Source organism: Scyliorhinus canicula, chromosome 14, assembly GCF_902713615.1.
Source record: "Scyliorhinus canicula chromosome 14, sScyCan1.1, whole genome shotgun sequence".
Taxonomy (NCBI): domain Eukaryota; kingdom Metazoa; phylum Chordata; class Chondrichthyes; order Carcharhiniformes; family Scyliorhinidae; genus Scyliorhinus; species Scyliorhinus canicula.
Window position 1 is genome coordinate 42,521,258 of NC_052159.1, and position 25,536 is coordinate 42,546,793.

General features: G+C 51.0%; 1 protein-coding gene across 4 annotated transcripts in view; it reads right to left on the reverse strand.

Moving 5' to 3' along the window:
• The window catches only part of LOC119977793 (protein furry homolog), a 483,675-nt gene that overhangs the window by 133,288 nt on the left and 324,851 nt on the right, over window positions 1–25,536 (reverse strand). For all 4 annotated transcript variants that reach the window (XM_038819004.1, XM_038819002.1, XM_038819003.1 and 1 more), the window contains exon 37: window positions 4,171–4,321. In XM_038819004.1, the coding sequence (XP_038674932.1) occupies window positions 4,171–4,321 (151 nt within the window). The remainder of the gene's footprint in view (window positions 1–4,170; window positions 4,322–25,536) is intronic.

Consider the following 25,536-nt stretch of genomic DNA (forward strand, 5'->3'; position numbering starts at 1 on the left):
ATGAAGCTGAAGAGGTACACAGAGCCCTCTTATCCAGAACCCGAATGAGCAGGTTCTTCCCGGAGGTAGAGGACAAATGCGAACAGTGCCAAGGAGGCCCGGCCAACCATGCCCACATGTTCTGGTGGTGGAGGTGAGCATGGAGCTATGCCTGAGTTGGCAGTCTTCGGGGTGGTTAGAACAGCCAAATCATTGCAGCCAGGGAGGCATGGTGGCACAGTGATTAGCACTGCTATCTCACATCTGCAGGGTCTTAGGATTAGTTCCGGCCTTGGGAAACTGTCTGTGTGCCAGAAGCATCAACACCACAGAGGCAGCAGGCAACATTAGAACACCCAACAGCTGGCCCTTGGCCCTGGGGACATCCCCCTGCCCAGAACGTGTGTTCGTGGACAGGGGAGGGAACCAGTGCCCAATCCATGTGACTTTACCAGTGGGTGTCTAGAGTACAGGGTCTGGGGTCTGGTTACCAGGGATCATTGCTGCGGCCGGGGGTGCATGTGCAGGGCGTGTTGGATGGCACCCTGTGGGATGGCAGGGGATGCGAGGGTGGGGGACACTTGGGGGATCAGTGGGTACTGTGGGGGAAACTGATTGTTCGTCTCACACCCTCTCTAATTCCTATGTTGCAGGAGCTCCATCTAAACAAGGGGATGGTGCGGCACCTGTGCCATGTCCTTGCAGACTTGGCACCACGTGTAGGAGGAGAATATCTGCTCCCAGGGTCGTTAAGGTCAATGCAGCCCGGTAATTCTATGTTTCAGTATCATTCCAGGGCTTGAGCAGGGTTTCGGTGGCATATCCCAACAAACAGCCCACAAATACATCCGTGAAGTCACAGGTACCCTGTTTTCCCGGGAAGCTGGCTGTATAAACTGACTTTGATCTGGGCCAAACCCATCAAGATGCCCAAGCAGCAGGATTCTCCACCATCGCCACGATGCTCTAGGTCCAGGGGGTAATAAATGGCACGGATGTCACCTTGCGCTCACCGGGCGATCCAGGAGGGCCCCTCATAAACAGGAACGGGTTCCACTCCTGAAAGTCCAACTTGTGTACGGCTACCATCTGAAGATCATGCACGTGTGTGCATGCTTCCCAGGGAGCCTGCACGACAGCTACATCCTCGGGCACTTGTGATACCCGACATCTTTCACGAACACCCCAGGGTGACTAGCAGGCACTTGGGGGTAAGGGCCGGGCCTGGCTAATGACGCTAGTACTGATGCGAACACCCGATATAACGAGGCCCATGAGGCCACCCGAGCTGTCATTGCGCAGTGCATCGGACTTCTCAGGATGAAGCTCTGATGCCTCGACCACTATGGCGGTGCACTGCAGTACACCTCCATGAGGGACGCCTGCTTTGTGATGGTCTGCTGTTCCCTCCACAACTTGGCACAGCAGCGGGGCAATGCGGTGGAGTAGAGGAACATGTGGCCACCTCGGACGAGGAGGAGCCACAACAGGAGGGGCTGGAGGACGGGCATAGGGAGGACTTGCGTGACCAGCCGGAGGTTGGAGGACAGGTGACAACGGCGAGTGGCTGGCATGCTCGGAGGACCAGGAAGGCCCTCATCCTCACTCGCTTCATATGGGAGATGGCTTCATCCGTCATCTCTCCCCCTTCCTGCTCACTGCCCCTTCCCACCCGTGCTCCACCCCCACGCCTCATACTACCCCCTGCCCCCCCCCTCTCCCATCCCCCACCCCCCTCTGTCGTCCTGTTCCACCCTCCCAAGGTGTATGTTACATCACTCCAGGGTGACACCGATCACCTGCACATGTTATGCCTTGGGGGGGGGGGGGGGGGGGGGGAGGAGAGAGAGAGAAGGAAGAAGGGCTACCTGGAAAGGAGGGTACAGGCTGGCCCGTAGTACAGAACAAGGGGACAGAGGCTTCACATATATTGGGTATAGCGTTCTTTAAATGATGTACGATCATGACCCCAACCGTCCTTAGCTAGCTCCCAATGGTGCCGTTCCTCCCCTCCCAACAAATACCCTCTTAGTGATCCTCTATCTGCTTAGTCCTCCATGTTCTACCTCTCTGCCTTGGTTTGTCTGCAGGATGCACATAAAGGGTGGGGGCAGCCTGCTGCTTATCATGTCCCGTGGCCGTTGATGCCTCTGGCAGACGTCCTCTGATGGGCCTGGAGCCAGTGTGCCCCGTCCAACTTGGTGGTGGCACATGCCTTGCGGTGCCAACCTGTTCCGCATGCTGACCCCAAGATATGCCATTATCGGGGGGCTGATGGACTCGGGAGAGCTGGTGACCGCCGTCGTCACCCTATTGGGAAGCTCCGGGTCGATCTCCAGTGCTCCCTCCTCCCAACTGGTGCCCTCAGGGTCCCGGATGTCACCTCGGGATGGAGTGGCAGCTGGATTGAGCTCTGGATTCCCTGCGTCTTCTGGCTCTGCTAGCCCTCGCGGCTCCCCAATGTCTGTATCATGGCGTCGATGTCCTCATCGATGCCCCTCTGAGTGGGTCATACTCTGAAGCTCGCCAATGTCTGCCTGCAAATGGGACATGGTCCTCAACAACTGGTACATGCTCTGGAGCACCTCCGCGATGCCCACCTAAGACTGGGAATGCTCCGTAGTGGCTTGGAAAGGTCCACCTCCATCAAGGACATGTCCCCCAGAGACTCGGACATGCTGTTGAGGCACTCAACCATGGCTGTCACTGACTCAGCTACGCCTTGGACACCACCACTCATGTGCTGAACTTGTGCTCCAGGCTTTCCATTGCAGTCACCACCCTAGCAGTGTTGGCCTCAGTGCCACACATTGCCGGCGCTATCTCCTGCGTTCGTAGCCTTTGGGACTCCTCTAAACAGCTATGGACCCGTAGTGTCGCTGACATCCCCCTCTGAATCTTGTGGCTGCACCCTATTAACTGCATCAACTCTGGGATTGCCATGTCCAAAGGCTGATCACCTGACCGGGACTCAGCTAGGTCCGGGGATCCAGCAGACCTCCGACTGCTGTCTTGCCTGGACATTCCTGCCTCCATCTGATATGCATCTGCAACTCTGTGGTGCTCCCTATGGAATCATAGAATTTATAGTGCAGAAGGAGGACATGCGGCGCATCGAGTTTGTACTGGCCCTTGGAAAGGGCACCCCACCGAGGCCCACATCTCCACCCTATACCCGTAACTCCACCCAACCTCCTTGGACACTAAGGGCAATTTGGCATGGCCAATCCACCTAACCTGCAGCGTGTCTGCGTGGGAGGAAACCCACACAGACACGGGGAGAACATGCAGACTCCGCAAAGATAGTGACCCAAGCCGGGAATCCTGGAATCGAACCTGGGACCCTGGAGCTGTGAAGCAACAGTGCTAACCACTATGCTACTGTGTCACCACCAGATTAAGAAAGGGTGTGCTGGGGCATTTTGCGGTCTTATGCTTTGGGGAGAGGGGGTTGCCAGGCACATCGGGGGGGGGGAGGGGGGGCGGGGGAGAGGGACGATGCCAGTGGGGCCCGGTGTGGGTGGTTGAGCTGCTGGCGGCACTGGGTGGCAGTCCTCCTGGTGACACGCCGAGCTGACAGCCGCTGTCACTGCCTCCCAGGTGGCACTGGCTGATCTGTGGCTGACCCTCCGACCTCCTCGGGGGAACAGGATATCCCGTATGGACTCCACTGCGTTCATCAGTCAGACCAGGTCAGCATTTCCAAATTGTAGAGCTGGTCTGCGTGGGGCATGACTGTATGCTCTCTGGTTTAAGTGCTGCTCCCCTCGTTACGGGGAGCCACTGGGCGCAGTCCCAGCAAATCAGCTGGCGGGACAGTCATTTACAGCGTGAAGCTCGTGGGCCATCATTAAGTGCTCTAATTAAAGTTTGATACCGGTGAAAGCCTCGCTGGGTCGACCGTCGGCAAACAGCTGGCAATTCCCACTCGCTACCTCACTTAGGACGAATTTGGTTAGATCGTGCCTCATATTTTAGTCAATCACAGTAAATAATCAGACTGTCATCAGTCTACTCAAGTTTTAAAAAGTGTTACTTTATGTGATAGTATGCTATTGTCTGAAAGTGTACAGATCAAAACTACTCTTCCTTGTTTTGGACACAAAATACCTACACATTTGACACATAATTCAAATCCTCTGAGAAATATCTTCGAAAGTACAGACAGCATTTTGAAGACAATCATCTAACCTGTGAAGTGGTCCACGAGGTGTGATAGTTTCCGGGAGATAATCCACAAGGGGGGCCCAGCACCCTCCATTAACAGGCATTGGAAGGGGCTGTGGTACATTAGCCTCTACAGTTTTCATCAACCAACTAGCATAAGGAGGCAATGGATCACCTGAGGAGTATAGATGTAACAATATTGACGTAGCTGTTCAATATTAAATATATTCTGTGCATAATGATAATAGCTATCTTATCACTTAAAAAAGATAACTGTCTAATCACATGTCATAAGACAGATGCCAACTTTAGGCATCCTTGTGAATTTACAAGGTTTGCCTTGCTTGCTGGCAATGCATATCAAAAAATGTCTGGTGAGCTTGACACAATTAGTTATCTAGTAAAATTGCAGATATTGACCGTGTGTGAGTTCCATTCAGCATAAGCAGGGCTTATGAAATATATTCATAAGTATCTGTATATTCTAAATCTTCATTTTGAAAAAATGACAAAATTATGAAGAAATATGAGGATTGGGAGCTTTTTACAATTCAGCAAAGAAACTGATAAAGAAAGAGAAATTAGAATATGAGATGAGACTGGTGAGACACATAAACACGACTGTGAAAGCTCTTAGAACAGTGGGCTAAACAACTGGCTTATAATGCAGAACAATGCCAGCAGCGCGGGTTCAATTCCTGTATCGGCCCCCCGAACAGGCGCCGGAATGTGGCAACTAGGGGATTTTCACAGTAACTTCATTGAAGCCTACTTGTGACAATAAGTGATTATTATTGTCATTCTTTGAGAATGATTTTTTGACTTTCAACTGACTAAAACTTTTGCAATTTGAATTTAGACAGAATACACTGTTTAAAAATGAAAGGCTACATTCAGTGGGCCATGAAAAGCCACAGTGGTTAGCACTGCTGCCTCACAGCGCCAGGGATCTGGGTTCAATTCCGGTCTTGGATCACTATGTGGAGTGAGCACATTTTCCCCTTGGCTGCATGGGTTTTCTCCCGGTGCTCTAGTTTCCTCCCACAGTCCAAAGATGCGCAGGCTAGTTGGATTTGCCATGCTAAATTCCCCTGAGTCCAGGGATGTGCAGGTTAGAATATGGTGTTGCAGGGATAGGGCAGAGTGGACAGGGGAGTAGGCATGGGTACAGTGCTCTTTCGAAGGGTCTCTGCAGACTCCTTCTGCACTGGAGGGATTCTATGATTCCAAGGTGAAGATGAGAACCAAACAAATCACCTTTAGGAGAGTCTGACAAGAGACATTTCCTATAATCCAAAACGAAACTTGTAACTGTCTAAGGAAGAAACTGCAAAGTACTCAACACTGAAACAATGGCAAAATGCCCAAAACCTCGTGGAAATATAAGATGATAAAGTATTTCAAGACCCGGTTGCCCAGTCACTCGAGAGAGATTGTGAATGGCATAGGTGGTATGAAGTAAGTCTTCAGCAGTGGAGACAGGCTGAACACTGCTCTATTTTCCTCTCTCTCTTTTGGAATTTTCTGGCCGTTCATACTGGTGGGATCTTGCGGTCCGACTGATGGTGCACCCCAGCTGCGGGGTTCCCAGCAGTGAGGGGCGCTTTCAGTGGGAAACCCTGTTGACAACAGTGGGACCAGAAGATTCTGCCGCTGGCTGATAGTGGGCCACCTCCGCTGCCTTTAAACTAGTGCCAGATGGTGCAGAAAACCCTGCCTAGCACGTCGCCCAGTTCAAGAAACTGCAAACTACACCAGAAACCTACCAGTGAACCAAGATCTCAGAGTAATTTCAATATATATTCTTATTGAACTCTAAATCACTTTATTTCTGATACCTGTGCGTGTGTGTGTCTGTTGGCCTGAATGACTGCATGAGGGTCGAATGTTTGACACCATGGGCCGTATGGGGGGACTAAGTACAAATGCCCACCGGAAAATGGGCGAGAATCAAGCTGGACTTTTTCCTTGAAAGTCCAGGGTGATTCCCCGTTCTCCAGGGGGCTAGCAGCCCTCCGGCATGCGTCCCGCAGCTCTGGCTGCCGGCGAGGCCCTGCTGAACAGACCGCGCAGCCGTGCATGTGCACAGCGGCCTCAAGCGGGTCTACGCTTGCGCGGGCGACCCATCTCGGCGCGGGCGCCGTCGACATGGCGGAGCCACACAGCGCGCGCCCACGCGGAGGAAGATAGGTTGCTCCTGGATCACGGTGGCCCCCGGTCACGGACCTGCCTGTCGTCAAAGGCCCGCCCGGTGTCCGATCCCCACACTCCCCCCCCCCCCCCGCCTTCTCCTATCATAACGCCCCCATCAGCCGCGACTCCGAGTTCCCGCTGGGTGCAACCACGTAAGAATCATGCCGGTGGGACTCGGCGGGCACTCAGCCCGTCGAGCGCGGAGTATTGCGGGAGGGGCCTTTTCCAATGGCCCCCGACTGGCGCCGCGTCGATCACGCGCCCCTGAATGGCGGCGATTTTCCGGTCGCTGGTGAATCGCGTGCCGTAGTGGGCGCCTATTTTGGGTAATTCTCCGCCCCTACACCGAACGCGATTTCGGCGCCGAGGATTGGAGAATCCTGCCCCATGTATTTTATTATTTTTCTCAAGTTTAGTGGTTTCTTTTAGATTTTTTAGATTTGTTCTTTCCTGGGCTCAAAAATCTTGTTTGACTGGTACCTTATTGCAGTGTTTTTCAAACTTTTTTTCCCGTGATCCACTTTTACCAACCGGCTGAATTTCGTGACCCACGCCAGCTGACCTTCGTGACAAACGCCACATTTGCTTATCTTTAATGCAAAGGGGGCTGTGGTCCTCACGGTCTCACTTGAATCAGGTGCCAAGGAGAGGACAATGCACGTATCAGGTGCAGACTTCAGCCAATTCATTTGTGCTATCTTCATCTTTCACCAACCTCGCACATGTAGGTCCTCATGAAGGACAAAACCATAGCTCAAGAAATCATCTTTATACTGCCTTGTTCCCGAGTTAAGTTTCTTCTTTGCAGGCTGTTAACCAGAGGCCCTGTAGCTCTGCACAGAGCTAACACTAGCACTGCTCTGTCCTGCCCTGGACTCTCCTGAGCAGCTCTCTCCAGCAGATTCTATTGTGAAATCCTGCCCAATAGGTAAACTGCCTATTTGAGTTTTTGGCCATCTCTTACTTTTAAGAAAACCATTCATCTTCAGTTCACTTGCAGTGCCTGCCAGCAGCTTGAGAATGGAAGCAACACTGAAGCCTGCATTCTCCATACATTACGCTCTCCTGCACCAAAACCAGAATAAGCGATACGATTATGAGGGTTCATGTCATTTTACACCAAAATTCGGTTTATATCACAACTCAGTAGAGACAGGGAATTTGTTTCAAAATGCAATCTCAGCTACTAAAATAAAATATAGAAAGTCGTGAACACAACTCCTGAGAATAACCACATTGATTGTAATTTCTGAGCCCGGCACTTAGTGCGCCCAGGTCTTTACCAAATACAGTCCCTCAGCCCAGTAACCCCTACAATCAAATCACAAATCAGGAGCTGGGTCTCACCCCAAACAGAGGGTGGGAAGATCAGTCACCAGGGCCTGTATCGCAGATGAATATTGGGCCCACACAAGCATAGTTTCCCCGGATAAATCACCGAGAGGAGCTGTGCCAGTGGGATGGTGGGGGAGCAGCACACAGAGCCTCGGGTGCAGGTGCACCGGGAATCGGTTCCAAATTCTCAAAAGGGGGAGATCTAGCTCCTGCCCATGATGATGGAGTGGTCTCGTCTCCCCCTCATGCACTGAGTCTCACTCACCCCGAGCGCCAGGTACAAAACCTCCCGGACACCAGCCAACATTCAGACATCTCTGCATAAACTGGGGGTGAGCCCCGAGCCGCGGACATCTTTGTTTCTCTCTCCACCCCGCTGACCACCAACTATTGCTGACTCTGCCGGATTTTCCAACTTGGCCGTCATTCTCAAAGTAAGGGCTCTCCTCCCGCGATCGGGACCACTGCAGGAATGGCGCACCCGATCGTTCCACGACCCTGCTGTCACCTGCCCGCGACCCAACTGTGGGTCGCTACCCTGACCTTGAAAAACCCTGCCTTATTCCACACAGCTTAAATGATTAAACACATTCTGATTTGGTATATCCTCGTGAAAAAAAGAACATTAACCATTATTGTGACCAATGGTGTTGGTTGAATAAAGGGGAGCCAGTTCACCCCTTCTCACCTGATCATAACAATGTAAAAAGGAAAAGATTAACAGAGGGAAATGTGGGTCCATTACAGGCAGACAGAAGAATTTATAATGAGGAATAGGAAATGGCAGAGAAACTAAACAAATCATTTATGCCAGTCTTCGAGGAGGAAGATACAGACATTGTTCCAAAACTACTGGAGAACCAAGTGACTAGTGAGCTTGAGGAACTGAAAGAGATGAATATTAATAAAAAAAATAGTACTGGAGAAAGTAATGAGATTGAAAAATGAAAATTCCCTGGAACTGTTGATCTACATCCCAGAGTGTTGAAAAAGGTGGGTGTAGAGATAGTCATGGTCAAGTTGATAGTCAACTTCTAAAATTCTATAGATTCATGAACAGTTCCTGCAGATTGGAAGGTGGCAAATGTAACCCCACTATTTAAGAAAGAAAGGAGAGTGAAAACAGGGAACTTCATACCTCTTAACCTGACATTAGTAGAGGGGAAAAAACTAGAATATATTAGAAAGGATATGATAACTGGACATTTGGAAAATAATGGTAGAATTGGGCAGTGTCAACATAGTTTTATGAAAGGGAAATCTTGTTCGAGTAATTTTGGAGTTTTCTGAGAAAGTGACTAGCACAATAGATAAGTGGGAAACAGTGGGTGTGGTGTATTTGATTTTCAGAAGGTTTTCGAGAAGGTCCCAATAACCTTCAAGTGACAGCACCCCTAGGTAGCAGCGATCATAATATGATTGAATTTTACAACCATACGGAGGGAAAGAAGAGAGTACTAAGAGTTTCCATAGATACTTAAATAAGAATAGAGTTAACAAAATGAGCATTGGTTCTATAGAAAGTGTGTCTGGGGAATTGGTAATGGAAAGAAGGCTTTGGCATATGAATTAACAGGCATTTTGCATCTGTCTTCCTGATAGAGGACACAACATGGTTTTGTGAAGGGTAGGTTGTGCCTCACAAACCTTATTGAGTTCTTTGAGAAGGTGACCAAACAGGTAGACGAGGGTAAAGCAGTTGATGTGGTGTATATGGATTTCAGTAAAGCGTTTGATAGGTTCCCCACGGTAGGCTATTGCAGAAAATACGGAGGCATGGGATTGAGGGTGATTTAGTGGTTTGGATCAGAAATTGGCTAGCTTTAAGAAGACAGAGGGAGGTGGTTGATTGGAAATGTTCAGCCTGGGGTTCAGTTACTAGTGGTGTACCACAAGGATCTGTTTTGGTGCCGCTGCTGTTTGTTATTTTTATAAATGACCTGGAGGAGGGCGTAGAAGGATGGGTGAGTAAATTTGCGGATGATACTAAAGTCGGTGGAGTTGTGAACAGTGCGGAAGAATGTTGCAGGTTACAGAGGGACATAGATAAGCTGCAGAACTGGGCTGAGAAGTGGCAAATGGAGTTTAATGCAGAAAAGTGTGAGGTGATTCATTTTGGAAGGAGTAACAGGAATACAGAATACTGGGCTTATGGTAAGATTCTTGGTAGTGTGGATGAGCAGAGAGATCTCGGTGTCAATGTACATAGGTCCCTGAAAGTTGCCACCCAGGTTGATAGTGTTTTTAAGAAGGCGTACAATGTGTTAGCTTTTATTGGTAGAGGGATTGAGTTTTGGAACCATGAGGTCATGTTTCAGCTGTATTGCATGTAGTTCTGGTCGCCGCATTATAGGAAGGATGTGGAAGCATTGGAAAGGGTGCAGAGGAGATTTACCAGGATGTTGCCTGCTATGGAAGGAAGATCTTATGAAGAAAGGCTGAGGGACTTAAGGCTGTTTTCGTTAGAGAAGAAGGTTAAAAGGTGACTTAATAGAGGCATACGAGATGATCAGAGGATTAGATAGAGTGGACAATGAGAGCCTTTTTCCTCGGATGGTGATGGCTAGCACGAGGGGACATAGCTTTAAATTGAGGGGAGATAGATATAGGACAGATGTCAGAGGTAGGTTATTTACTCAGAGAGTAGTAGGGGCATGGAATGCCCTGCCTGCAACAGTAGTGGCCTCGCCAACATTAAGGGCACTTAAGTGGTCATTGGATAAACATATGGATGATAATGGACTAGTGTAGATGCACTTTAGATTGGTTTCACTGGTCGGCGCAACATCGAGGGCCGAAGGGCCTCGCTGTCACTGTTTAAAACTAAGGAGTCACTCATTTAAGACAGAGATGAGGAGAATCTTTCTCTCTCAAAATGTTGAGGGTCTCTGGAACTCTCCCTCAAAGCAGTGGAAGCAGAGCCTTTGGATATTTTTCATGCAGAGCTAGATAGATTTTTGATTAACAAGGGGATGAAAGGTGATTGGGGGTATTCAGGGATGTGGGGTTGAAGTTAGAATCAGATCAACCATGATTTTATTGAATGGCGGAGCAGGCTCAAGGGGCCGAGTGGCCTACTCCTGCTCCTAATTCATATATTCTGATTAATACCACACTCCTGTATGCTTCACCCTAAGGTTGGCCAGCTTATGCATTTACATTGTGGACCTTGTGTTGCCTTTTTATGTATTTAATTTTAATTTTATTTTCATTTCATGTACTAAATGATCTGTTTGAGCTGCTCGCAGAAAAACACTTTTCACTGTACCGCGGTAAACGTGACAATAAACAAATCCATGGTCGTATGTCCTACACGAGAAGTTAGTAAACAAATTTAGACCACATGGGTTAGGACATAGCATACTGCCATGGATTGAGAATTGGTTAATGGACAGAAAACAGAGGATCAAAATAAATGGGTCATTCTAAGGTTGGCAAGCTGTGATTAGCAGGGGTACTGCAGGGAACAGTGCTTGAGCCCCAGCTTTTTAGAACGTATATCAATGATTTGGATGTGGGGATCAATTGTAATATTTACAAGTTGCTGATGACACAAACCTAGGTGGGAATGTGAGTTGTGAGGAGGTTGGAAAGAGGCTTCAAGGGGATTCAGACAGTTTAATAGTGGGCAGGAACATGGCAGATAGATTATAATGTGGAAAGTACTTTTTAAATGGTGAGATATTGGAAAGTGTTGATGTCCAAATGGACCTGGTGTTGTTCTTCATGAGTCACCAAAAGCTAACGTGCAAGTACTTAGGAAGGTAAATGGTTACGTTGCTTTTATTGTCAGAGAATTTGAGTACAGGAGTAAAGAGGTCTTGCTGAAATTGTACAGAGCATTGGTGAGACCACACCTGGAGTATTGTGTAGGATTTTGGTCCCCTTACCTAAGGAAGGGTATAGTTCCACAGAGCCAGTGCAGCAAATGTTTACCAGTCTGTTTCCTGAGATGGTGGATCGTCCTACAGTAGTCCCCCTTTATAACGCGGGTGTTGGGGTCCAAAACAGCCACCTGCGTTGCATCCGAGCCGCGGATATCCACGATGGGGGTTTTAAATCTATGCATGCGCTTCCCATTGTGAGTCTACGGGGGGCGGGGGGAGAGGTCAGACCCCCGTAGACTCACAATGGGAAGCGCATGCATAGATTTTTAAATAAATTTAAAACCCCCATCGTGGATCTAATTAAAACAACCCACAGAAACTTACCAGGAACTTACAAGGTCTTGCTGTCTGCACCCCATCTGCCGCACGCGCTTGCACCCTGCGCTGCATGTCAGTTTCAAAGGCAAGGCTGGGATTCAGTTTTAGGTGTCAGGGCTGTCAACTTGGTGGTTTGGGAACAAGTGGCAGGGGGGTGTCGCATCTCTCCTCGGTCCCAAACCCCTGCAGTTCAGGCCTTTCTCCACACCGCCACCCCCACCCCCACCCTACCTCAACCACTATGGAGGTACCAGCTGTAGCTCTGCACTATCCACTTCCGGACGCTGTGTGAGCTGCTCCTCTCTCACTGAATCTCAGTGAGAGAGGAGCAGCCGGCAGTGTCAATTTCAGCGGCCGGCTCACTTTGATCCGGAGAGGGAAGCTGACAGTTGGGGTCCATAAGCCCCCCTGCCGTATATCGCGAACCGCGGTATTGCGGAGCGCGGTATAACGGGGGACTACTGTATTAGGAAATTGGGCCCACATTCTCAAGAATGTAAAAGAATGAGACTTGATCCTATTCAAACACGCAAAAGTCTTACTGCGCTTGACATGTTTCCCCTGGCTAGGGAGTCTAGTATCATGGAACGTAGGGCACAAATCTCCAGAAAAATTTCTAAGTGTGGTAGCAAGCAGGAGTTGTCGTGGACTTCCTGGTGCTCAGCCCAGCAAGACCTGAAATTCAATTCAACGTTAATCGGTCCACTTAATGAGGCCTCACAGGCATCTTGCCGCAAATGAAGGCTCGCCAGCTGATTCGCCGGGACCTGGCTCGCCAGCTTCCCCCTAACAAGATCGAGCAGCACTTACTCAGCCAATCCCAGCCAAATCGCAATAATGGCGCCCAGAAGACCAGTCCCAAGATTCAGGGATGCAGATCTAGGGAGCCTGCTAGATGGCATGGAGGTCGGGAAGGATGTCCTGTTCCTCCGAGGTCCCGGAGAGTCAGCCACAAGGTAGCCAGTGCTGCCTGGGATGAGGTGGTGGCAACTGTGAGCTCGGTGAGTGTGACCAGTAGGACTGGCCTTCAGTGCCGTAAGCAGGTCAACGACTGTACACCGGGCAGCATGAGTGAGTAGACACCAATGCTCCCCCCTCCCTCCAAGGAGCATCCAGGCCCCCAACTCTCCCTCCACCTCCTCCCTCTTCAACACCCTCCCAAACCCCCCCACCCACCCCACTTCACACATCCCCCATCACCACTGTGAACCACGCATATGGCTAATGATGCCATCTCTAAGTCTCCTCAGGAAAAGCACTCCCATAATCGTTGGGAGAGGGCCCAGATTGGCGGAGGGGTGCTGGATTTAAGAATCCTCAGCTACTTCGAAGAACAAGCCCTGGAGGTGACAGTGGCTGAGGACAGATAGTTCACCCACATGGAGGCTGGTGGACACCGCAGAGGCGAGGATTCACCGCCCTCCACCCGGAAGACCTGTCAAACATGAGTTGTTATTGCCTCACTGACTGACCCATCCCTCCCACTCACCACATGTCCATTCTCCTGCAGGCCCTCCAGCCGACGGCGTTGCCCATCCCGGGCGGCATTCTCTCCTGACTCCGAGCAGGACACCTTGGAGGAGAGCTCTGAGGTTGCAACCGCTATAGTCACAGTACATCTATCATTCCCACCCTCCACCAGTGCAGACACACACACCTTGTTGGGACATGTTAGGGGACAGGCTTCTGGGGCACAATCTGGTGAGCACCACACTTCTGATTATGTACATCTGGTGGTGGCAGGAACCCGAGGCGAGACAGCAATTAGAGAGCTGTTGGATTCCAGGACCCAGCTGGTGCTGAGCCTGTGGCACAGAGGTACTCGGAGCCGATTGAGATGATAGGGTGCAGCCGGGACATTCAAGGGGAAAATATCATTGTCACTCCAGCAAGTCTACAGCCGATTGGAGGATCCCAGAAGCTATGGGAGCAGGAGATGGCACCAGCATTGCGTGACACCAATGCCAATACTGCTAGGGTGATGACAGCAATGCAGAGCCTGGTGCCCGACGTCGGCACCATTAGTGAAGGTGTCCAAGGTGTCGCGCAGTCATTGACGGTCATGGCTGAGGGTCTTGGCAGAATGTCAGACCTGCTGGGGGATGTCACCCAGTACCAGGCCGACCTTGATAAGGTTCTGCTGGACATGTCCTGCTCTCAGATGGGCATGGCCGAGACGTTGCAGAGCATGTCCCAGTCACTGAAGGGCAGCGTTGAGGCGGCCGACAGGATGGTGCAGACCACGGGGAACCGACAGGGCTGGCAGAGCCAGATGATACAGGGGAAGCTGTGGTTCGAAGCAGCTGCCCCTGCATCCGAAGATGAACACCAGGGCCCTATGGGCACCGATTGACAGGAGGGGGCGCTGGGTGCCAAGCCGGACCCGTCCCATGGAGTGGCGACGGTGGCCACCAGCTCCCCCATGTTCCACCCCTCTGATGAGGCCGTGTCTTGCAGTCAGCACATGGGACAGGGTGGCACGGCTGTGCATGTGCCATTGACAAATGAGCTGGGGCCCTCCGACTCCAGAGGATGTCCACCAGGGGCATCAAAGGCTACGGGATGAGGCAAGCAGCTGGCTGTTTCCACCTCAGATGTGCAATCTGGGGAAACACCTAGACTTAGTGGTAGAGCTACGAGGACCAAGCACATTGAGAATCACAGAGCACCTGGGTAGGGGGAAGGGGGTGGGGTAGGGAGGGAGTTAGGGGCGGCACCATCATGGGTGGGGCTTGTACAACACATTAAACATCTTTTCGCACAACCATTATGATGCCTCTTTCACTTTCTTCTACAATGCAGGCTGACCTCCGAACCCTGTACCGATCTAACCATGCATTCCCTGCCCCCCCCCCCCCCCCCCCCCTCCCCCATGGCGCTCTGGCTTGGGACTGTCCCCAGAAGTGTGTACCATCCTCTGTGTGTTTGGATGTTGCGTTAGTGGTGTTGCCTCCCCCAGTGTTCAAGCCCAGTGTCTAGGGATCAGGGTGTGATTGGGATGCTAGGTAATGACCCCCACAAGCTACACGGCCTGCCCACTCATGGGAATCCACTTGGCATGTGTGAAGTGCGCACTTAACCATGATTGCGAACTCCCTATTAGCAATTACCTTGAGCCATACAGCCAGAGACCTCAACAGTTAGTGGGGGTTGCGGGTGGTCATTGACGCAGATGGGCAAGGACAGGGATTGCCCCCGGAACGGGTACACACGATCTAGGAGCTGTGAGCAGTTGCCCCCCCCCTAGGGTGGCAAGCCCAGCGCGCCCGGGTTCTTGGCTGCGGAATGACAGGAGGCCGTTAGATATGGGGTGTCTCTCGATAATTGTATGGATATTCCATTGTTATCTGTTGTTTATCTTCCATTCCAATGCAGCAATGGAATAATTATCTTCTTCACTTTTATTATCTTGTATCATGGGTATGAAGCGCAAAAGTTGGATGTCAAAGACGCAATAGAATATTTAGCTTAATCTGTGAAAGCTCATGTTTAACCATTTGAAGGGGAAACATTTATGTTTACATCTGTGAGAATTTCTTTTTTTTAATATTCAATTGGGGAAAGAGTTAAATAAGACCTAATATGGTCATTGGGATTGTGACACATGATTAGGCTGCACATGCTCATGCAATGCCAGAAGCATGCAAACTTTCTTGTTAATTTAAATGATAGCAGCCCAGCACTAAATGCCTCAGCAGGGGATACAGGTTTGTGCCATCTCTGGTGCCCACTAAGTTTCTATCATCAAACCTATGTCTCATTTCTATACTGCCCCTTGGAAATGCCATCCAAAGCAGAGTATTAGTTTTCACAGGTACGCTGATGACACCCAGCACTACTGCATCACCGCTTCTCTAAACTGCTACTAACTTATCAGACTGCTGATCCGACATCCAGTTCCAGGTGAGCCGAAACTTCCTCCAGTTAAATATTGGGAAAAATTAAGCCATTGCATCCCTGCTCCAAACTCTGTCCCCGAGTTACCAAGTCCATCCCTCTCCCTGACAATAGCCTGAAATGAATCCAGTTTGTTTGCAACTCTCGTGTCACATCTGACCCCGAGATGAGCTTCTGACCTCATAATATGCCACCACAAAGATCTCATCCCTGTAACATCACCCAACTTCATCCCTGTCTTAGTGTATCTGCTGCTGAAACCCTCATTCAGGTCTGGGTTATGTCTCAATATGGGTGGCACGGTAGCACAGTGATTAGCACTGTTGCTTCACAACGCCAGGGACCCGGGTTCGATTCCCGGCTTGGATCACTGTCTGTGCGGAGTCGGCACGGGTTTCCTCCAGGCTCTCTGGTTTCCTCCCACCAAGCCCCAAACAGATGTGCTTGTTAGGTAAATTTGGCATTCTGAATTTTCCCTTAACGTGCCCGAGCAGGCGCCCGAGTGTGGAGATTTCTCAGACTGGAGGAGTATACATAATGGGGTACCAAAGGGATTGGTACTAGAACCACTGTTTTTCTTTATTTAATGCCCCGATACTGCAGGGCTGTTTTCATAATTTGCAAATGACACAAGCTTAGACTTTTTTTCTAAGAAGTCTGCTGTGCAGTCAGTTCCCTAGCAAGTTCCTCACTAGGCCTGTCTACCTGAAACCATCTGCTGCTATCCATTTCACTTTCTCTCCTTTAAATCCTAATTTCTGCTGATTAAGTTCTCAAATCTGACTTTAGATTCCTGATCTTCGCTTAACATCTAGTCCATGTTTCTACACTTGACTATAGCGGAATAAGCAAAAGACTCTGCTTCTGTCTAAAATCTGCTGCTTGTTTTTTTTTTATTGAGACCTCTGGTAAAAACCTGAAACATCTGAATCTGCATCAACTTTCAAGCTTGGGTTCAAATTCCCAGATTTCTCTCAACACCAATGAGATATTCTTGCTCTGGGATACACACTAGTTCAACCATAGCTTCTGTCTCTGCTTTGCTGCTCTTTTACAATATTTGAAGTATGTTGGATCAGTCCACTTCTCTCACCACTGCTGAATCTTCAATCTCCTGTTGTGCCTATGTCTGGCTACTTGTTTTTCAGTTTCAGTCTGCTTCCAGCCATAATATTCAGAAGAAAATTCCTCAGCTTGCTGCTTTTGGATTTTATGCTGTCCTCTAACTTTGAAACTGAGCTTGTATACCTCCTGGATCTTCATTTCTATGAAAATACCTCCATCAGTGCATCCTCTGATAGTCTACACTCAAACAACTTCTGGACTTCAATCGCTTCACCTGCCCCCACAACAGCTCATTGATGCTCTTTTAAATTTCAGATTTCCAGCTCCTGCAGCATTTTGTTTTTATTAATGTTGATGTTTCATCCTGATTCCAACCTTACCAAGCCGTTCTTATTTCACCATGGATTTCGGACTTTAACTCTGGACTTCATCCAATTATCACAATCTATTTCCTATTGCCCCTTTGTCATGTTTTTATGTATCCTAATGATAACAGTGGCGGAACTTCCGGTGGCGGCGATGACGGAGGAAGCCGCACATTTGGGAGCTCCCGTTTCAAACTGACTTTTCGGCTCTTTTTAGAGCCCAAAACGGAAATTTTTCGATGTCTCCTGGTGGGAGAAGGTGAGCTGATCGACTTTCCCCACAGTTCATGACTCGAATGCGGAGTGGAAAGGGGGAAAAAACGGCAGCAGCTCCCCAGAAAAAACGGGGGAAGGAATCCAAGATGGCGGCCGGCAGAGCTCCAGAGGAGTGGAAGCAGTGGGCCCTGGAGCAACAAGCTGCTCTCCTGCGCTGTTTTGCAGACTTCAAGGCTGAGGTACTGAGCTCTCTGCAGGAAACAAACAAAAGGCTCTCGGAGATTCAGACGACCCAGGGTGCTGCCATCAAGGAGTTGCAGACGCAGGCCACTGAACGAGAGGAAGAGGCCGGGATCCTCGTGAGTAAGGTGGAGGGACATGAGGCGCTCCACAAGAAGTGGTAGGACCGCTTCGAGGAGCTTGATCACCGCATGAGGCGGAAAAATCTGTGGATCTTGGGCCTTGCGGAGGGGCTGGAGGGGTCGGATCTGACAACCTACGTGGCTACAATGCTGAACTCGCTAGTGGGGGCCGGGTCTTTCCATCTGCCCTTGGAGCTGGAGGGAGCACACAGAGTACTGGCCAGGAGGCCTAAGGAGAATGAACCCCCGCGTGCGGTGCTGGTGAGGTTCCACCGGTTCAGTGATCGGGAGTGTGTGCTGCGCTGGGCCAAGAGGGTGAACACAGTAAGAAGTCTTACAACACCAGGTTGAAGTCCAACAGGTTTTTTTCAAACACGAGCTTTCGGAGTGCAGCTCCTTCCTGAGGTGAATGGCGAGGTGAGGAAGGAGCTGCGCTCCGAAAGCTCGTGTTTGAAACAAACCTGTTGGACTTTAACCTGGTGTTGTAAGACTTCTTACTGTGCTCACCCCAGTCCAACGCCGGCATCTCCACATCAAGAGGGTGAAGAGCAGCAACTGGGAGAATGGGGTAGTACGAATCTACCAGGATTAGAGTGCGGAGGTGGCTAAGCGGCGGTCCGGGTTTAATCGGACGAAAGAGGTGCTTTACAAGAAGAAGATTAAGTTCGGAATGTTGCAGCCTGCGCGCCTGTGGGTAACTTATTCGGACCGGCATTATTATTTCGATTCCCCGGAGGAGGCGTGGGCCTTCGTGCGGACGGAGAAACTGGACTTGAACTAGGGGTTGGGGGTTGCGGGGTCGGTTGTAATACTTTATTGCTGGATTCTGCTGTTGCTGTGTTCTCTTTTTCTGTACTTTTACAATTTTGATATAGTTATTTATGGGGGTGTTGTTCTGTTATGGTTTTTGCTGTGGGGCATTGTTTGAGTTTTGTATCTTGCGGGGAGGATTGGGGGGGTTTGTTGTATTCTATGTCGGGTTGGCGGTATGGAGTGGGGCTGGTATTTGGGTGTTGCGTCAGAAGGGTGTGGTGGGGCAGTGCGAAAGCGCGGGCTTTCCTCCGGTTTCCCGCTGGGGGGGTGGAGACGATGATGGGGGGAGGCGGGGCCTTAACGGGTTCTTCCCCGCGCTGGAGCGGTGCCTGGAGGAGGGATAGGATGGGGAATGATCCCACTTTGGGAGGGGTCGGGTTATTGGCGGGAGTTTTCCGGGGTCAGCAGAAGTTAGCTGACCCACGGAAGTACAATGGAGGACGGTTCGCGGCTAGGAGGGTTCCTAGCCTGGGGGGGGGGGGGGGGGGGGGGGGGGGGGAATACCGGGTTGCTGCTGGCAGGGTCAGGAAGGAGCTGGTGGGGGCCGGGGGGACAGAGGTGAGGTGCTGTCGCTGTGGGGACTGGGTCGGGCAGGGGGTGCTGGCCTGGGGCGGGACGCCCTCTGATCCGGTTGGTCACCTGGAATGCGAGAGGATTGAATGGGCCGGTGAAGCGGTTGAGGGTACTTGCTCATCTGAGGGGGCTAAAGGCAGATGTGGCAATGCTTCAGGAGACCCACCTGAAGGTGGCGGTCCGTCTGAGGAAGGGATGGGTGGGGCAGGTTTTCCACTCTGGGTTGGATGTGAAGAACCGGGGAGTTGCGATTCTGGTGGGGAAAAATGTGTCGTTTGAGGCATCGGAGATGGTGGCGGATAAGGGGGGTAGGTATGTTATGGTTAGGGGAAGGCTACAAGGAGAGAAGGTGGTACTGGCTAGTGTGTATGCCCCAAATTGCGACGACGCGGGCTTTATGAGGCGTATGTTGGGGCGGGTCCCGGATCTATAGGCAGGAGGTCTGATCATGGAGGGGGGACTTCAATACGGTGTTGGATCCTTCACTGGATCGGTCCAGCTCTAGGACGGGTAGGAGGCCGGCGGCGGCCAAGGTACTGAGAGGGTTTATGGACCAGATGGGTGGGGTGGATCCACGGAGGTTTGACAGGGTCAAACCAAGGTGGGTACTCGCGATTTTTGGAGTTGCGGTGGAGCCGGGAGTGCAGGAGGCGAAAGAGGCCGGTGTTCTGGCCTTTGCGTCCCTAGTAGCCCGGCGGAGGATCTTGCTACAGTGGAAGGATGCGAGGCCCCCAAGTGTGGGGCCTGAAGTGTGTTCACCTGAAGAAGGAGCCGTGCTCCGAAAGCTCGTGTTTGAAACAAACCTGTTGGACTTTAACCTGGTGTTGTAAGACTTCTTACTGTGCCCAAGTGTGGAGACCTGGGTCAATGACATGGTGGGATTTATAAAGTTGGAAAGGGTTAAATTTGCCCTGAGAGGATCAGTACAAGGGTTCCATAAACGGTGGCAGCCTTTTCTGGACTTTCTGGCTCAAAGATAGGTATCTTGGTCAATAGCAGCAGCAACCCCGGGGGGGGTTCCTAACTATAGTTTCTATATTTTTTTTTGCTACGGTTATGTAACTTAACACTGGGTTAACTTAAGTTGTTGTTAATATCTTGGGTTGTTCATTGAGGAGGGGCGAAGGTTTATGATTGTTGTTATTACTGTTATCGTTGGTATTTTAGTATGGTTTGATGTTGTTGTGTAAATTCAAAATTTTTCAATAAAAATTATTTTAAAAAAAAATGATAACAGTGGCGAGGACGTAAATAATCCATGTACCTGTGACCATATATGCACCAGCATATCATCATGCACAGACCAAAAAAGCTTAAATGTTTTCATTGTAATAGGATTGGCCACACAAAGTCAATTGTGGTGGAGATTAAATGGCTGACCTTAAGACAAATTCAGATGTAGATGATGAAATTCATCATCACCTCCAATTTACCAGCTCACCACCTGGTCGGCTGAGGAAAAAAATATTTGAGGACCAGGGTTTCAAACCCAACATCGAGGTAATGGTTTTCAGGGAGGCAGTGATCCCCATATTCTTATATGTTTTGGAGACCTGGACAAACTACATCCTACATCTTGAAATACCACCAGCGGTGTCTACGCAAGATTCTATAGTTCAGACGGCAAGAAAGGCAGTCCAAAGCAGTGTCCTCTCCCAAGCCAACATGCTAACCATCAAGGCACTAATCACTCAAAACCAGCTTCGATGGGAAGGACATTTTATTCATTTGCCTGACACTAGACTCCAGAAACATCTGATCGACTCGGTACCAAGTCACAGCAGGAGACTCTCAGAAGGATAGAGGAAGTGCTTTACAATGTCCTCAAATCATCTTCATGGGATCCCTGGTCTTTAAGCAACCAAAATAAAGAAGGTTCAATCAGGAAGGCACCGAGCACACTGAGAAACTTCATTGGGAATCTTTCCTTAAATAAGATACTCCAAATGTGGTCTCATCAATAATAAATTTAAATACATTACAGCTATTGGTTCTTCTTCATCTCCTTCACGTTACTCTTCAAGGAACTATCAGCATCCTGGGCGCTACCATTGACCAGAAACTGCACAGGACTAGCGATACAAATTCTGTGGCTACAACAGCAGGTCGGAATTTCGGAATTTTGTGGCGAGAAACTTATCTTATGCCTTCCCAAAGCTGTCCACCAACTAGTAGGCACAAGTTAAGAGTCTGATGAAATAATCTCCACGCCTGGATGACTGTAGCTCCAAAACTCAAGAAACGTAACACCACCAAGATAAAGCAGTCCACTCGATTGTCACTCACTTCACAAACATTCACCACCGATGAACAGTGATGATAGTGTGAACCATATACTTTTGGTGTACTGATGAGGCCATCAATTCACGCGACACGTGGTTAGAAGTGAACAGTGGTTTTAATCGTCTTACAACAGAGCCTGCCTGTGACAAGATGAACTCCAGATGAACTGGCAGGCAGGCTCTCAGCATCAACTTTTATACTTCCGGTTAGGGGGAGGAGCCATGGGTGGAGCCAAGGGTGGAGCCCAGTACAAACTCCCGTACACTCCCAGTGCATCTCCCCTAGTGACAGAGCAGCGCAACTGCTCGTATGCCGAGCTTAAAGAGACATAGTACAACATGTGTAATACAGTGTGAATTATGCTACTGTGATTCACCACTTGTAAAAGATCAAGTCCGGCGGGGGTTGTATATTACAGATTGAGTCTGTCCGGTGGCCGAGTTGTCCGCTGTGATCGTCGGAGCACCGGGGTTGCAAGCCCTTCAGGTGGCTGGATGAGCACCGTCGGTTGGGGTATGATGGCGGACTCCGGGGGCGATTCCGCCCGAGCTTCATACCCGTCTGGTTCGACTGGAGGCGCTGGGAGCTAGCTGGCGCGGGCGCGCGAAAAAAATGTAGCGAACTGGTAGGTGCGGGGGCGTGGGGGGCGAGTTGGGAGGGATGTGGTGTGAGGGGTACCTTGGTGGTGGTAGTGGGGGGGTTGGATCCTGCAGGTGCTAAGTCCCAGAGGGATACAGTGTCCTGACGGCCGTCAGGGAACTCTATGAAGGCGTACTGGTGGTTCGAATGCAGTAGGAGCGCTTTCTCTACGAGTGGGTCAGTTTTGTGCGCCCAGACGTGCCTCCGGAGGAGTACTGTGCCCAGTGTCTTCAACCATGCCGGGAGCAAAACCCCCGTGGTAGTGCCCCTGGAAAAAGTAAAGAGCCGCTCGTGAGGGGTCTGGTTGGTCGTGGTACATAAGAGGGACCTAATAGCGTGGAGCGCGTCAGGGAGGACTTCTTGCCAATGGGAGATCGGGAGATTCCTGGACCGGAGGGTCAGTAGGACGGTCTTCCAGACTGTCGCATTCTCCCTCTCCACCTGCCCGTTCGCCCTGGGGTTATAGCTGGTAGTCCTGCTCGAGGTGATGCCCTTGCTGAGCAGGTACTGACGCAGCTCGTCGCTTATAAAGGACGAACCCCGTTCGCTGTGTACATAGCTGGGGAAACCAAACAGGGTGAAGATACTATGCAGGGCCCTAATGACTGTGTGGGAGGTCATATCGGGGCACGGGATAGCAAAGGGAAAATGGGAGAGCTCGTCGATGACGTTCAGGAAGTACACATTCCTGTTAGTTGAGGGGAGTGGCCCTTTGAAATCGATAGCGAGGCGTTCAAAGGGCCTATAAGCCTTGACCAGGTGGGCCCTGTCTGGTCTGTAGAAGTGCGGTTTGCACTCCGCGCAGATCGGGCAATCCCTGGTGATGGCTTTTACCTCCTCGGTGGAGAAAGGCAGATTTCGGGCTTTAATGTAGTGGGCGAGCCGGGTGACCCCTGGGTGGCAGAGGTTATTGTGGATGGCTTTTAAGCGGTCACTCTGTGCGCTGGCACACGTCCCGCGGGACAGGGCATCTGGGGGCTCGTTGAGCTTCTCCGGTCGATACATAATATCGTATTTGTAGGTGGAGAGTTTGATCCTCCACCTCAGAATTTTGTCATTTTAAATTTGCTCCTTCGCGAGTTGTCAAACATGAAGGCAACCGATCTTTGGTCGGTGATGATGGTGAATCTTCTACCTGCGAGGTAGTACCTCCAGTGACGAATAGCCTCCACAATGGCTTGTGCTTCCTTTTCGACTGAGGAGTATCGAAGTTCCGAAGCGGAGAGGGTTCGGGAGAAAAATGCGACTGGTCTCCCTGCCTGGTTTAGTGTGGCTGCAAGAGCTACTTCTGAGGCATCGCTCTCAACCTGGAAAGGGACGGATTCATCCACCGCCAACATGGCAGCCTTGGCGATGTCCTCCTTGATGCAGTTGAAGGCCTGGCAAGCCTCAGCTGACAGGGGAAAAAGTGTGGCCTTAAAGAGTGGGCGGGCTTTGTCCGCATATTGAGGGACCCACTGGGCATAATACGAAAAGAATCCCAAGCACCGTTTGAGGGCCTTGGGACAATGAGGGAGAGGGCGCATCCGGTCCGGGTCGGGACCCAGGACTCCGTTTTCCACGACATAGCCGAGGATGGCTAGTATGGTTGTGCGGAAAACGCATTTCTCCTGTTGTATATGAGGTTAAACTTCTGGGCCGTCTGGAGAAATCGGTTGAGGTTGGCATCGTGGCCCTGCTGGTCATAGCCGCAGATGGTGACATTATCCAAGTTCGGAAACGTGGCCCGCAGCCCGTACTGGTCCACCATTCGGTCCATTGTTCGTTGGAACACCAAAACCCCATTCGTGACGCCAAAGGGGACCCGGAGGAAATGGAAGATGCGGTCATCGGCCTCAAACGCCGTGAAGTGGCGGTCCTCCAGGCGGATTGGGAGTTGGTGGTATGCAGACTTCAGATCCACCGTGGAAAAAATCCGATACTGGGCGATCTGATTCACCATGTCTGCAATCCTGGGGAGGGGGTACGCGTCGAGGAGCATAAACTGATTAATAGTCTGACTATAGTCTATGACCATGCGGAATTTTTCCCCGGTCTTGACGACCACCACCTGAGCTCTCCAGGGACTGTTACTGGCCTCTATGATCCCCTCACGTAAAAGCCTCCGGACCTTGGATCGAATGAACACTCTGTCCTGTAGGCTGTACCGTCTGCTGCGAGTGGCTACGGGTTTACAGTCCGGAGTGAGGTTGGCAGAGAGAGGAGGGGGGTGGATTCGCAGCGTGGCTAGGCTGCAGACAGTGAGTGGGGGTAGGGGTCCGCCGAAGCGGAGGGTGAGACTCTTGAGATTGCATTGAAAGTCGAGTCCCAATAAGAGTGGGGCGCAGAGTTCGGGCAGGACGTATAGTTGGAAATTAGAGTAGCTAGCGCCTTGGATTGTTAGAGTTGCGACCTTGGATATGGACAGAGTGGGAACCCGAAGCGAGGGAGATAGTTTGCCGTGCAGGGAAAACAGGGAGCGAACAGCGTCTTACCAGATCTGGGTGTACGAAGGTCTCAGTGCTCCGGGAGTCGAAAAGGCACGGTGTACTGTACCCGTTGATTTGGACCGTCGTCATCGAGTTGTGGAGATGCTTTGGGCGCAATTGGTCCAGTGTGACTGCGTTGAGTTGCGGGTAGTCAGCGGCTTGGTCGGCTGCGCTGGGATGGCCCCGCGATGAGTGCCCGCTGAGGTCGCAGACTTCAATCGAGTTTTCTGAGTGTGGAGAGGATGGGGCCCAAGATCGCACGTGGCGGGTGGCGAGGAAGATGGCGTCCAAGATGGCGGCCCCCATGAGTCGCCCATGGTGGACCACGTGGTGGGGGTCCGCCAAGATGGCGGCCCCCATGGATCACACGTGGCGGGTTGGGGCGGAGTCAGGGCATAGGCCACTGCGTTCCGGGGCCTGCGAGTGCGGAGGGCGATTACTTTGTGCCGCTGGAGGTTTAGGGGCTGGGGCATTCCTTGCGAGGCACATTCTGGCGTAGTGGCCTTTTCGCCCACAGCTGCTGCAGGTCGCTTTGCGGGCCAGGCAGTGCTGCCGCGGGTGCTGGGGCAGTCCACAAAAGTGGCAGGCTGGGGCAGCGTGGTGGCTGGGTGGCCGCACGGCGCAGGCCTGGGGGAGTCGCTGGTCGGGGACCCATGACGGGGTCGCGCAGTCGGCAGGAAATGAGGTGAGACTACGAAATGAGACCTCCATAGTTGTAGCGAGTTCAACAGTATCTTCTAAATTTAGGGCCCCCTTCTCCAGCAGTCGCTGGCGCACGTAATTCGATTTAAGGCCTGCAACAAAGACATCGCGGACAGCAAGTTCTCTATGTTCTGCAGCAGTTACAGCCTGATAATTACAGTCCCGGGATAAGGCTTTTAAGCCTCTGAGGAATTCTTCTAGCGATTCTGTAGGGCGCTGGCGGCGAGTAGTAAAACCGTGGCGCGCGTGGACCTCATTGATAGGCCTCACGTAC